Source organism: Anomaloglossus baeobatrachus, chromosome 4 (assembly GCF_048569485.1).
Source record: "Anomaloglossus baeobatrachus isolate aAnoBae1 chromosome 4, aAnoBae1.hap1, whole genome shotgun sequence".
NCBI classification, from domain to species: domain Eukaryota; kingdom Metazoa; phylum Chordata; class Amphibia; order Anura; family Aromobatidae; genus Anomaloglossus; species Anomaloglossus baeobatrachus.
The window spans coordinates 325,634,862-325,649,499 of NC_134356.1; the positions used below are offsets into that span (position 1 = coordinate 325,634,862).

Sequence of the window (14,638 nt, forward strand, 5' to 3'; positions counted from 1 at the left end):
TTTGTCAAAATCTATGCGTTTGAAAATGCAACATGTCAATTGTTTTTGCCATTTTGGCAGTGTTCTACAACCATTGAAATCATTGAGTTGTAGAAAAACACTGCTAAAATGTTAAGCAGTGCGTTTGCACTGCATTATTGTTGCGATCCGCATGTTTTTTTTTTAACATAACAAAGGCAGGTCTTTCGTCTTTCTCTTTCTGTCAGTCCCTCTCTCTGTCTCTCTCTCTCTGTCCATGTTGGTCTCTCCCTCCCACCCCCTCTCTTACTCACCGATCCACGATCACCGGCGCTGCGCTGCACGGCGTTCACACTGTGGAGGCTTCTCCTCTTTTGAAAATGCCGGCCGCTCATTAATCCATCACATATTCCCTGCTTCCCCCGCCCACCAGTGCCTATGATTGGTTGCAGTCAGACACGCCCCCACGCTGAGTGACAGCTGTCTCACTGCAACCAATCACAGCCGCCGGTGGACGTGTCTATATCGAGGAGTAAAAAAATAAATAATTGAAAAAAAAAAAACGACGTGCGGTCCCCCAATTTGGATACCAGCCAGGATAAAGCCACACTGCTGAAGGCTGGTATTCTCAGGATGGGGAGCTTCACATTATGGGGAGCCCCCCAGCCTAACAATATCAGCCAGCAGCCGCCCGGAATTGCCGAATCCATTAGATGCGACAGTCCCGGGACTTTACCCGGCTCAGCCCGAATTGCCCTGGTGCGGTGGCAAAAGGGGTAAGAAGTTAAGGCCCCATTACACGCAACGACGGTATCTAATGATATATCGCCGAGGTCACTGATTCCGTGACACACATCCGGAATCGTTGGTGACGTCATTGCGTGTGACACCAACAAACAGCCGTTAACAATCAAAAATACTCACCTTATCGTTGATCGTTGACACGTCGTTTATTTTTATAAAATCGTTGATTGTTGAGGATGCAGGTTGTTTGTCGTTCCCGAGGCAGCACACATCGCTACGTGTGACACCTCGGGAACGACGAGCTGCAGCTTACCTGCAGCCGCTGGCAATGAGGAAGGAAGGAGGTGGGCAGGATGTTACGGACGCTCATCTCCGCCCCTCCGCTTCTATTGGACGGCTGCTTAGTGACGCCGCTGTGATGCCGCACGAACCGCCCCCCTTAGAAAGGAGGTGGTTCGCCGGCAACAGCGACATCGCTAGGCAGGTAAGTACGTGTGACTCCTCCAAATGATATTGTGCACCACGGGCAGCAAATCGCCCGTGACGCACAAATGACTGTGGTGGGTGCCATCGCTAGCGATGTCGCAACGTGTGATGGGGCCTTTAATGGCAGCAACCCATAACTGCCACTAAGTCCTAGGTTAATCATAGTAGGCGTATCCCCGAGATACCTTCCATGATTTAACCTGTAAGTTAAAGAAAATAAACACAGACATCCAAAAAATCCTTTTATTTGGAATGAAAGACAAAAAAAACACCCTCTTTCACCACTTTATTAACCCCTCAAAAACAACTTCAGGTCCGAAGTAATCCACGCAAGGTCACACGATGCTTTCAGCTCTGCTACATCGGAAGCTTACAGGAGCGGCAGTAGAACACCGCCGCTCCTGTGAGCTCCATGCAGCAACTGAAGTGAGTGGCGCGATCAGCTGTGCTGTCACTGAGGTTACTCACGGCCACCGCTCTCAGGTGGAAGACTGCAGCTATGGCTGCGAGTAACCTGAGTGAAAGCACAGCTGATCGCACTGCTCACTTCAGTCACTCAGGGCATTTGCGATCACAGGTAAGTCCTTCACGTGTGACCGCAAATCAAGCCGCGGCACACGCACAGAGCCGCACGATCACAATGAAGTCGGGTGAAGTTCATCCGAGTTCATTCTGATCGCACTGCTCTGTCTCGCAGCCAGCCATGCTCTTTTTGACAGTGCGGTCCCACTCTGCTCTGCTGCAAGTCTATGGGGATGCTGCAGAGCCGAGTGGTACCACACTGTAAAAAATGTGCGTTCTGGATGCTTTTCCCACTCTGTCTATGGCAGAGAAAGCATCCAGAACGCATGAGTTCTCCAGGAATGTGCGCACGTTGCGTTTTGCCGAATGCGTCTCAGAACGCAGCTTTTTCGGCTGCGTTCTGAGGTGCACAGGCAGTGACTTACACGCTGAGGAATAGAATGCAACATGCGCACATGGCCTTAGAACTAGGAAACAATATCTCACAATCAAATGTGAACTTAAAGGGGTTATCGGGAACTTTAAGGTTTTGTTTTTTTTTTTTTTTTCCTATGGGGTTAAGATTAAGAACTTATTGGCAGGTAATTGCTAACATTTTAACTGGCCTCTGCATGTCAACAAAGATGTTAGGCTATGTTCACACAGGGCATTTTTGCTGTGTTTTTAGTTTTTTTTTTTCTATTAAACTTTCAGAGACTGTGGAACAAAAGACACATAGGGTCTTACAATAGTTAAAAAGACAAAAAAAAGAAATAGGTGCACTCACCTATAGGGGTTGTGAAAAGTCACAAGATCTATTTATCGCTTAGTAGTAGGTGGAGACAGCTGCAGCCCCGAACAAATGAGGTGAAATATGAGAAGGAAAAACTGATGTAATGCCGCGCTTGTCACCAATACGAGCCGAAAAAACTTTACTACAAGTCTTTATTGTATGAGGTGACCTGTGCATAGCTCATACAATAAAAATTTGGATCCAAGTTTTTTTGCCTGGTGACAAGCGCAGCATTGCATCCGTTTTTCCTTCCAATTTTTCCTTTTTTTTTCTTCTTCTTTTCTGCAGAAAACTGTAGCAAAATTTTCAATTCTTGGCAGGAAATATCCTGCGGTTCTGGTGCGGTTTTTTTTTTCTGGCGGTTATTACAACGTTTTTGCATTTCCTCATTGCTTTCTCTGGGTGAAAAATCGCAGAAAACCCACTGAAAGAGTTGACATGCTGTTTCATTTAAAAATTCATCAAAAACAAAGCAGGCTGACATTTCAGCCAGGAAAAAATTGTGTGTGTGTGTTTTGTTTTCTGGAATCTCATAGATTTTGTTAGTATTATAAAAAACAGCATTTTATTAGCGTGGGTTTGCATAAAACCAAGGGGAAAAAAAAGGGAAAAAAAAAGGAAAACAAAAACGCCCTGTGTGAACATAGCCTTAGGCAGCGGTCATCCGACTCGGTAAGCATAACATTGGCAGTTATTACCCTCCGAGTGGAAGAGAGGGAACGGCTATGTCAACATATCATTGGAAGCAGCAGAACCACTGGCCAGTGCGGTCTTTAACCCCTCTGATCTGGAGCAGATCGCAGGGCAGGTAGTAATTACCTCCCTGTAAGTTTTTAGTCCCATAGCCAAAAAACCCACTCAGAATCCCAGATAACACCTTTAAGGTGCCGTATAGCAATGCATGGATCCATATCTTTCAATCAAGCTCTATAAATCAGTTTGTGTTGCTGAGACTTTATACAGGAAAGGTTGGCGGAGCGGAGAAAAGTAGAGTAGACTAACAGTTAAAATATTATCAAGCAAGATTGAATCTATGAAGTAGATCTCTGATACTGGTGATGTGGGAGGCAAGACAGAGGACACCTGCACCCAGACTCGGACTGGCCCACAGGGGAACAGGGCAATCCAGAGGTGGGTCTCTGTGCTGAAGTGAGCAATTGGACACCATTACATTATTCACCATGTACAGAAAAAAGCTGCATCTCATCATTCACTCAACAAACTACCCAGTGCATTATTACATTGATGTACAGATAGATGGATGAATGCGGCTAGCTGAACGGTGGCCCCCAGAGTCTATGTAACTGGTGGGCCCTTGGCAGCTCAGTCCGACACTGCCTGCACTATCTTCCTTCTTGTGAACCCCAGGTGGAGTGACTGGAGAGAAGTCTTTAGCCAAGCTCCTTTACTAATTACAGGAGCCTCGGACAAGCCAGGTGATATACCGGTACTGTACAAGCTGAGTCGTTATATGCTGGACTCAGACAGGAGCTTTCACAACCAAGCTCAATCCCTTACAAGTACACTTCAAATCATTATGGATATAAATAGGCAGATCATTATAAAAATACTTTCTAATGTCAAAGTGAAAATTAATCTCTGCAAACTGATCTGCATTCATTAGTTATTAACTGAATGTGTAATTATTCATCCCTGTTGCTATGACACTCTAAATCATGACCGGATTGGTTTTAGAAGTCAAAAAATGAGTCAAATGTTTCATGTGATTGTACCATAAATACAACATATGGAAGACGAAACTGCTGATGAGTCACTTTCCTGACAAAACTGACACCATGAAAAAAAAAATACACCGCAAACAACTTGGTGGCAGAATTCTATTGAGGGGATGGGGAAAAAAAAAGTCCCTAGGTGTACAGAGAAGCCAGTCTTTACAAACAAAAATGATATGGCTGTATCATTACCTTGTGATGGCTGTCCTACCAACTGACTAATGTGAAATTCACTCTAGTAAACTGGAGTAGAAGCCATGTACAGGCTGAGCTCAGACGTCCTGCCTCTAGATGCTTCATGCAGGAATCTGCCCCAGGATGCAATGACTGATCCTTTCACCTCCCACCATAACTCTTAACCAAAGCAGGACAGATTGGTATGGAAAAAGTACATAAATCACTATTAACAAATATGTAGACAAAGGGAAAGGGCTCTTTATATTCCATCCCATCTCCACTTACAGATACCATGGACACCACCAGGCTTAGTTCACACAAGGCATCTTTTGCTGCGTTTTTGGTGCGTTTCACAAAGCAGGTCACACAGATGCACCAAATTGTATGCATTTCCTTCTCCCCGCAAAGTCTGAGATTTCTATTTTGCTGTCCACACTGCATCTTTTGTTGGCTGCAACTTGGCTGCGTTTTTGAAGATGCAGTAAAAACGCAAAAAGAATTGACATGCTGCATCTTGACTGCATTTTTGAGCCCTTCAGTCAATAGATTTGACTTAAAAAACGCATTTGACAAAACGCTATAAAAACATGTCAATCGCGTTAAAAAGGTATTGCGTTGTTCATGCGGTTTTTGCCGCGGTGTGTTTTTGGTGCATTTTAAGATGCACTCAAGATGCACTGACAAAAAGATGCCGCTTGTGAACATCGCCTTAACCATTCCCTGTCATACTATGTTTGGCGCCCCTGCGGCTTCAGACGCCACAGGGTACTGCACCTCACTTAAGGTACAGTATTTATCTTGGATGCGGAGGAGGTCGTCCCCGGTAACAACAACTACAACCAATACATAACACGGGGGTTCTGTCACTGGGACCGGGCTGAGGTAGAAGCTGGGGTAGCCATCACGAGGTATGGGACCTCATGCCCACTAATCATGAACTTGGGAGGCGGAGCTTCCAGAAGGGGAAATTTTGAGCCATCCGACACACAATAGGCAGTCAGTACCGGACAGTGTCCGTGTGAGGTCGCACTTGGGAGGAGCAGGAGGCAACAAACAGTTGGGGGCCCGTGGCCTGGAGATGGAGGCTCGACCCGGGTTCTTAGGAAAAGGGGAATCCCAGGGTTCGCGGGGAGTGCAGCAGGCACCCGTGACCCGTTCCACGGCCCAGGAGCTGGAGTGGAGGGACACCATTGAAAGAAGACTAACAGAAGGGACCGCCAATCACGACCTCCAAAGTATCCGCGATCGGCTGGAGCCCATTACAGCGGGGATCGGCACTTTACAACAGCTGCATGTGTGAGCAGTGAGTAAAGCGCTGCGGAATATGTTGGCGCTATAGAAATAAATATTATTATTATTATTATTATTAATAATAATAATTAATAATAAAATTATTGAACTGCACCGCTTGTCATCTCGTTACTGCCTGCACCCATGCCATCGCGTCCTCAGCGCTGTCAGCGTCTGAGAGACTACCACTCCCATCATCCTCCCTGGGGCACAGCACTGCCTGTGGAGAGCTGAACCATCTGAGCTGCATAGTCATCCGCCCCAGCAGAGAAGTCCCGCATCGGCGGCTCATATTGCCAGCACACCACAGGTGGCGTCACGAACAACCACTACCTCCCATCGTACCCATCTCCAGCCATTTTATTGACAGCCGGGGTCACGGAACCGCGCGAGGCCACCGCTGTGTTCCAGGACAAGCACCATGTCCTGGCGACGAAAACCCCCCCGACCCCGTGGGTGTGTCACTATGCATAGGGTGGGGACAGTACAGCAAAATTCAAAGTAAATACATTTATGAAAAAATGTTGTAGCGATTATGGTAATAGTATATAGTATATACTTAACTGCATAATCTAATATAGCTTTTTTCAGATCATTTATTTTACTTAATTGGTAACATTTTTTTGTTTTAGAAAAATGTGAAAAGAACAGAATGGATGTGGAAACAACAAGCCAGAGTCAGTATTTCAACAAAGGCGTGCAAACTGATTTAGAAGATTGTTCTATTTTGGCGAGTAAGGCAGATGCCATTGTTAACAGTAAGTATATTACTATTTATGTATTATTCTAAGGCTGTGTCTAGAACGTCTTGTGTTTGCACGAGAGGTAAATACTGATGTGTCCATCCTGACCTTTCCACTTGGCCCAATATATACTCAGATGTGTGGTGAAACAATAAAACATTGCATATGCGATCTAGGTTGGTTTTTGTCAGGCCATCAATGGTGTCTGTAAAGGGTTATGCAATATAGGTTTGTGAGGCCATCTATGGTGGTGAAATGCAGTGTGTGTGAAGGGTTTTGCTAGCATTTTAGGCTATTGAAGTAGATGAGGGTTTTAGTTTTGGAAAACCCCTGTTTACTACTGCAGTTTACCTTGAAAAAAACCAAACTGTACTTTACCCGCCATCTCCGGGTCTAGTGATGGCTCTCCACATCTGCTCCACGTGTCTGCTATTGTCATGTCAACTGCGGCAGAGTTGCAAAGCTCATTTATTGGCTGCAGCATGGACCGCATGACATTAGAGCTGCAGACAATAGTGGACACTGTCAGCAAAGGGGAAGTGAGTGCCAGACCAGGGAATGGTGAATAAAATAAACTGCAGCTGGGGGATTAAAGAACTGTATTCCTTAACCACAATTTAAGAAATTGTGAGATTGGGCACTTCTGTAAATGGCTGGTACTTTCAGTCACACTGATGGGTATTTGCAAACCACACTAAAGAAAGTAGAAACATAAATGATATACCGTATTTTTCATTTTATAAGACACCCCAAATTTAAAGATACAAAAGGTAAAAAAAAAGTGGTCCATCTTGTACTCCAGTGGTGTCTTACCGGAGGTGGGGCGGCAGCAGTGGTTGAGCGAGGTCACAGGAGGCAGGGGAGATGCTGGAGTAGTGTGATACGGCTGTGCTGGCTACGGAGGCTGTGCTGGCTGTGTGGAGCACGGCGGTGGTGTGGCGGGTGTCACAGATGCTCTGTCAATGTAGCAGGCTTCAAAGAAATGGTGCCCGGAGTCGGCGTGTGTGCAGATTGAGTACTTGGCTCAATGATAAGCTGATATTTCATCTGCGCACGCGCCAGCTCTTGGCGCCGTTTTCCTTAAGTCCACTGCTGGGAGATCAATGGGCCGAAGGTGGTGCATGTGCAGATGAGATCTTGAGCCGAGATCTCCATTTGCACACGCGCCAACTCTGGGTGCCATTATTTGAACCCCACACCACCAACAGAGCATCTCACCGGCCGCACCGCCCTGCTCCACACAACCCCACCGCAGCCATCTCAGCCCACACTGCAGCCAGCTCAGCCCGAACCGAGCTCATTCTCTGCCTCCCGGTAAGCTACAGTCACATAAGACGCTCCCCTTATTTTCCTTGTAAATATTTGGGAGGAAAAGTGCATCTTTTATAAGCCAAAAAATATGGTAAGTAAATATCTGAGAAGTTTCCACTTCTCCTAAAAGACTATCATTTCCTATATTACAATAAAGACAGAGAAATATGTGTCCAGTTAGGTTAGAAATGTTTATTCTCATCATGGTCACAAACCGTTGCCAGGCTTTAATGTAACTGGCTGCAGAATGTCTTTCCTAAATGCTCTGTGCAATAGGAGACTAGATCAGCCCGACACCTGAGCTCAGCCCCACCCCTGCTGTGATCTGTCAGCCAAAGGATTTCTATTCCATATAAAACACTATTTACTTCAAGAACAAGCATTTCTTGGTGTAGTATTTAGTATACATACAGTATTTGTATCCATTCCAATAATACTCTAAATGTGGCGTACAATTGGCAGCAACATCATATAAACTCTTTTTGGCTGTTCTGTGCTTTTGTATACTACGTATGTTTCATAAAGCTTGAAAACGTTTATTGGCTTTTTTGCAGATGGCACCTTGTACTTAGGTTCTCAATACTTTCTCCTTATTCCTCTTAAATTTCAAGATGTAATTTAAAAGCCTCAATGTTTAATGCAGAACCATTACTGTATATCAACTCCCATCTGCATTTGCCGCATGCCAGAATGGAAAGCCTGTAGTTAAAATGCATGGGCAATATTAAAAAGGGGTTCCAAATTTTACATATCCAAGTGCAAAAACAGGAAGCGGTAGCAAAACTTGAACCCCTTTCAGGCTTTTGACAATGTATGGGCCTGGGCTCAGGAAATTCTATGATATTCAGCCAGCAGCTTTCTATAACAGCAGCGAATGACTGTGGCATCTAAATAGCGTGCTTTCAAGGTGCCGATGGGTTATCATGGCAATCGGGGGGCCAGCTCAAGGCTCTTTTTGTCTCCCATCCTAGACCTCCTATGTATATTGCAAAACTACGGTACTGTATTATTGCAATTATATAGTTTTAAAATGATGCTTTGCTATGAAGCCCATTCACAGGCTGGGCTTCATAGCAGAGAATCATTTTAACTGTAGTCTGCAATACAGTATTGCAGTATATACATTCCAAAACATTGAAACAACATTGAAATTTTAACACTACGAAGGAAAAGTCCGAAAATTACAGGATGAATAAACATGTTCATAAGAAATAGATAATGAAAAAATGAAAAATACATTTTTAAAACCTCTTTACTCGTTCAGTATTGAGTTTTAGCACCACATGCAGAAATGTAAGCACTTACATGCCTTGGCATACCATCAGTGGTTGTCTGAGGAATTTCAGACACGCTGAAAGCACTTGGGCAAATCATCAATATCCACTGCTGGCAGCTCCCTTCTCAGTTGCCAACCAATGACGCCTAAGATCTGTTCGATGGGAGCCAAATCCAGAGACATTGCATGCTATGGTAACATGTTTAGCCCACACAGGCTGCTCAATATAGCACAAGCTACATGAGGTCTGGCTTTGTTGTGTTATAAACCACAAAGCCAGACCCCATGTTTGTCTTCTCTTCAGACACTTTGAAGAAATGGCTATACATCTGGTTCCTTGACTAAATTTGTGTAATGCTGAGCTGCTACCCATAGTGTGCTGGAATGAAGAAAAAAATGGAGGAAAAAAAAATGACTTAATCTTCTCCATTGTGTCAGTATGTGAAAATCAGACTGGACTCAAATGTCACCCGAATGCAGTCAAATGTTTTCACCAAACCAATTGACTCCATGGTGTCAACAAAAATGGGAGCTTGATATTCCATCAACAGAAAAATAAAAAATCTACGGCTGTCAGAAAATGATAACACAAACCATTTTTTTTTTCTTTTTTTTTCCAATGTATATACATTTTTTGGACAACTTGTATAAAAAAAAACAAAACAAAAAGAACCCAAAAACTAGGCAGTATTGGCATCTCTGTAATCACACTAACCGGGATAATTAGATTGTCAGTTAAATGTGATCACAAAGTAAAACCCCAAAAACTATGATTTTAATATATTGTATGGTAAAATGAATGCCATCATTCAACAATAGAACCCCTCCTACAGAAAAGTAGGACATTATGCAGTGGAGTGAAAAAGTGTTTGCCCCCTTTCTGATTTCTAATTTTTTTTACATGTTTTGCACATCTAAATGTTTCAGATCACCAAACAAATGTAAATATTAGACAAAGTAAACACAAATTGCAGTTTATAAATGAAGGCCTTTTATTATTAGGGAAAAAGAAATCCAAACCTACGGCACCCTGTGTGAAAAACTGTTTGCCCTACCCCTCCCCTTTGCCTTCCCCTCCCCTTTACCCTCTCCCCTCTCCCTTTCCCTCCCCCCTTAAGGCCCTGTGCGCATTGGAAAACTGAATTTTCCTAAGAAAATAACGCAGGGTCTGAAAGATTACCGCACCTGCGGTAAAAAACCGTGGCAAACCGCATGCGGTTTGCTGCGGTTTTACCGCGTATTGTTCGCGGTATTGCCACGGTTTTGCCGTATGCGGGTTGGTACATGTGCTTTAATGCATTCAATGCAATAAAGCACATTGAAAAAAAAAAAGTAGTTTCCTTCTGAGATAGATAGCAGACAGATAAATAGACAGAAGAATAGAAGACAGAAGAATAGGTAGAAGGATAGATAGAGGGATGGATAGATAGAGTCCCTGTGAGCACACGCTGCATTTCTCCCGAGTGGTAGTGTGTTCACATCACCGACCGTGGGAAATGACCTGTAGTTACCTCTGCTGTCTCGTTGCGAGGCTGCATTCATTCAGCGCTGTGTGTCAGTCATAGCTTGATGCAAGCATCCGAGGACGTGGACTACGCCAGAGCGGTGTGTTTCAGGGGGGTTAATAAAGGGGTGAACATGGGGCTTTTTTTGTTTTTTATTTAAAATAAAGGATTTTTCTGTGTGTGTGTGTGTGTGTGTGTGTTTTCACTTTACTTACGGGTTGATCATATCAGCTGTTACATAGACGCTGCCATGATCAAGCCTGGACTTAAATGGTGGCGATCCGCTGTCATTTAACTCATTATTACCTGGATAGCCACCGCATCACGGCATCTGGAAGAGCCGGGGACACTCTGATACTGCCGCATAATGCATGCGGCAGTCCCGGGCTGATATTCTCGGCTGCGGGAGGAGGGGGACATTAACCCTGGCCCTCGCCCTCCCCTGCCTGAGAATACCGGGCCACCGCTGTGTGTTTACCTCGGCTAGACGGTAAAAATACGTCGGAGCCCACGTGTTTTTTTTTTTTTTCTATATGTCCGTTTGCTTTCTATGTGTATTCTGTGTGTGTGTGTGTGTGTGTTTACTCTCTGCTCCGCTTCCTCTTCCTGTCATAATGACATCACTTCCCTGCAAACCGCAGGCAGTGATGAACATTACCGCAGGTAAACCGCGAAGTACCGGAGGGAATAACGCAGGAAAACTCAATGAACCGCATAGAATTTGCTGCCAGTGTGACGCCCTGGACCCCCAGGGGTCACAGTACACTAACACACACACCCTCCCCTGGTAGGTGACACCAGTCAACCAAAAATCCTTGTTGCCACCCTCCAGGCTTGATGTCCACACCAGGTGGGGCGGAGCCAGGCGGTTGACCCCACCCACCGAGGAGTTCACAGGCCTGGAGGCGGGAAAACACAGTAGTTAGTAGATGGTGGTAGACAGTGGAAGTGAGAGGAGTAAGAGACTGTCGGTGTCTGGGTTGCAGCCCAGGCACGATCAGCAAGGTCGGCAGACGGTGGTGGCCATCTGCAGGAGGTGGTGTAGGTCAGCAGAACCGTAGGACCGGGGTCGGGTGGTGGCCCGCCGGTACCGAACCGGGGAGCAGATTGAGGCCAAGCACCAAGGCAGGGTACTCGGACCCCGACTAGGCTAGGAGCCGCCGAAAAGGTCAAATTCTCTGATTGCGGTCTGGACCTCAGGGGTTCATTTCCACCTAAGTCTCGTCAGAAGGCAACAGCCCAACCCGTCCGGATAAGCGCCACCGCCAAGGGCCAGAGATCTAAGGGCCAGAGCCTGCGGGCAAAACGGGCTCCCCCGATACGTACACGCCGGGGAGCGGACTACCCGTGGGAAGCCATAGGAGTCAAACACACTTACACAGGTGCAGGAAAATGACAGCCACCATCAACCCGTCCGGGGAGAGTGAGCACACCGCAGCTGGCTGGGGGCCCCATCCATCCAACCGTTTGGTTTACCAGAGACTCTGTCCTTCTGTGTCTGAGTGAGTACAACAGTGCCATCCAGCACCGCGCTGCACCGCAACGTTGCACCCGCGCCCACGCTGCCTCCCCGCATTGGCACCTGCACCTATACCTCCTCCCTACTCCCCAACCGGGGCCCCGGGACCAACAGCCCCTACCCACGGAGGGGTCAACACCTCAGCTGCTCCCCGCAATCGCTCCCGGGATCCCCCGTCACCAGCAGCGGTGGTGCCCACCATCACCACAACCCGTGGGTGGCGTTACGACCGACATCCCCAAACATCCCACCACAAACCTCCCCCTTTTCACTCGTGGGCGAGGAGGCGCTGCTCGAGCCCCGGGTCCGGCCCCGTGCTCGAGCCACCGAGGAGCAGAAGCACCGGACCCGAGCACCAGCGATTCCAGACGAGCGGCGTTCCCAACCCCTCCACCCGCGACACCTGTGTTATTCCCTGCGGGATTTCACGATTACATGGCAGTCAATGGAGTGAAATCCCGCAGCGACGTGCGGAAAAGAAGTGACATGCAATTGTTTTTGCTGCGGGAATCCCGCAGCAAAACATGCAGCTGTCAAAATCCGCATAGTGTGCACAGCATTTTTTTTTCCCATAGGTTTTGCTGGTGAATCACTGCAGAGATGTTATGAACATAACATGCAGCGAAACATGCAGCAAAACCGCAGGAAATCCGCGGCAAAAACCGGCAAGTGCGCACAGGGCCTAAAACATAAATTAACTGTGGTTTATCACATCTTTGGAAAGCTAAGTTATATTTCCCTAGCCACGCCCAGGCCTAATTCCTGCCACTTCTGTTCTCAATTAAGAAAATCACTTAAATAAGACCTGCCTGACAAAGTGAAGTAGATCAAAAGAGCCTCAAAAGCTATATAAATAATGCCACGATCCAAAGAAATCCATGAGCAAATGTGAAACCTAAGTAATTGAGATCGATCGGTCTGGAAAAGGTTATAAGTAGTGCTGGGTGGACTCACAGATAATCGGGAAGTGCGGGTCCCGGTTATCTGGTTATTTAAATCTGGTTCCATGTCGGACACTGGTCCCCATATAAGTCTTTAATGACCAGAATCCGGCGATTTTAAAAATGTTGGTAGAAGGGATGGGGGATAGGAGCAGGCACGCTATAGTTACCGAGGTTCAGTAGTGGCTGTACTGTGCTTCCAGGCTGTCCATTCATATTTGGGGCAACAAATTAGCCTTCATTGGATATGCACTGCTTTCTCTGCCCTCCGGTACCTGTGATTGGTTGCAGTCAGACGCGCTCCCACTCTGAGTGGCAACATGTCGGCTGCCAATCACAGATGCTACGTGCATCTATTGTGGTATAAAAATAAATAAAATTGGCGTAGGGTCTCCCCATATTATGATACCCAGCACAGATAAAACATTCCGCTATAGACTGCAATCAATCACAGACGCCAGGACAGCTGGTGGGCTGGGAAAGAGTGCATATGCAGTGAAAGTAATGAGTGTCCCTGGAAATTAATGGGCGGCTACGAGAGCAGTTTACAGCCTTGCCAGAGCCTCAGTAAGTATGAAGCACTTGCTTCATGCTTATTTTCTTTTATTTTTCCTTTTTTATTTTTTTTATATTTTTTTTATTTCCGGAGTTCCCAGATCCAGATCAACACCTGAACTCCCGGGTCTGGTTCCGGTACTCGGGTAAGTTTGAAACCGCACGGATCCAGACCTTTACAGTCCAGGTCTGCCCATCACTAGTTATAAAGCCGTTTCGAAAGCTTTGGTACTCCAGCGAACCACAGTTAGAGCCATTATCTACATATGAAGAAAACATGGGGTGAGCCTTCCCACGAGTGGCCATCCAACCAAAATTACCCCAGGAGGCCAGCAAAGACTCATGAAAAAGGTCAGAAAAGACCCTACAACAACATCCTCCAAAGAACTGCAGGCCTCACTTGCCTCAGTTAAGGCCAGTGTTCATGACCCCACCATAAGAAAGAAATTGGGCAAAAATGGCCTGCATGGAAAGTTCCAAGACTAAAACCACTGCTGAGCAAAGAGAATATAAAGGCTCCTCTCAATTTAGCCAGAAAACATCTTGATGATGCCTAACACATTGGGAGAATACTCTGTGGACTGACGAGACAAAAGTTGAACTTTTTAGAAGGTGTATGTCCCATTGCATCTGGCGTAGAAGTAACACCGCATTTTAGAAAAGGAACATCATACCAACAGTAAAATATGGTGGTGCTAGTGTGATGGTCTGGGGCTGTTTGGCTGCTTCAGGAGCTGGAAGACTTGCTGTGGTAAATGGAACCATGAATTCTGCTTTCTACCAAATAATCCTGAAGGAGAATGTGTGGTCATCTGTTAGTAACATTAAGCTGGAGCGTACTTTGGTTATGCAGCAGGACAATGATCCAAAACACACCATCAAGTCGACCTATGAATGGCCTGAGAAAAATAAAATTAAGACTTTGGAGTGGGCTAGTCAAAGTCCTGACCTTAATCCAATTGAGATGCTGTGGCATGATCTGAAAAAATTCCTCAAGAGCGTTTTAAAAGACTCATTGCCAGTTATCGTAAATGCTTCATTGCAGTTGTTGCTGCTAAGGGTGGCCCAACCAGTTATTAGGTTTAAGGGGGGATCCGTTTTTCACA

The 14,638-nt window shown here is 45.9% G+C and overlaps 1 protein-coding gene across 5 annotated transcripts in view; it reads left to right on the plus strand.

The window, feature by feature from the left end:
- MDFIC (MyoD family inhibitor domain containing) overlaps positions 1-14,638 on the plus strand; it is a 217,121-nt gene that overhangs the window by 134,819 nt on the left and 67,664 nt on the right. For all 5 annotated transcript variants that reach the window (XR_012753038.1, XM_075345029.1, XM_075345027.1 and 2 more), the window contains exon 3: positions 6,315-6,440. Coding sequence is in view for 4 of the 5 variants with exons in the window: in XM_075345029.1 (XP_075201144.1) it covers positions 6,315-6,440 (126 nt within the window). In the remaining variant the exon portion in view is untranslated. The remainder of the gene's footprint in view (positions 1-6,314; positions 6,441-14,638) is intronic.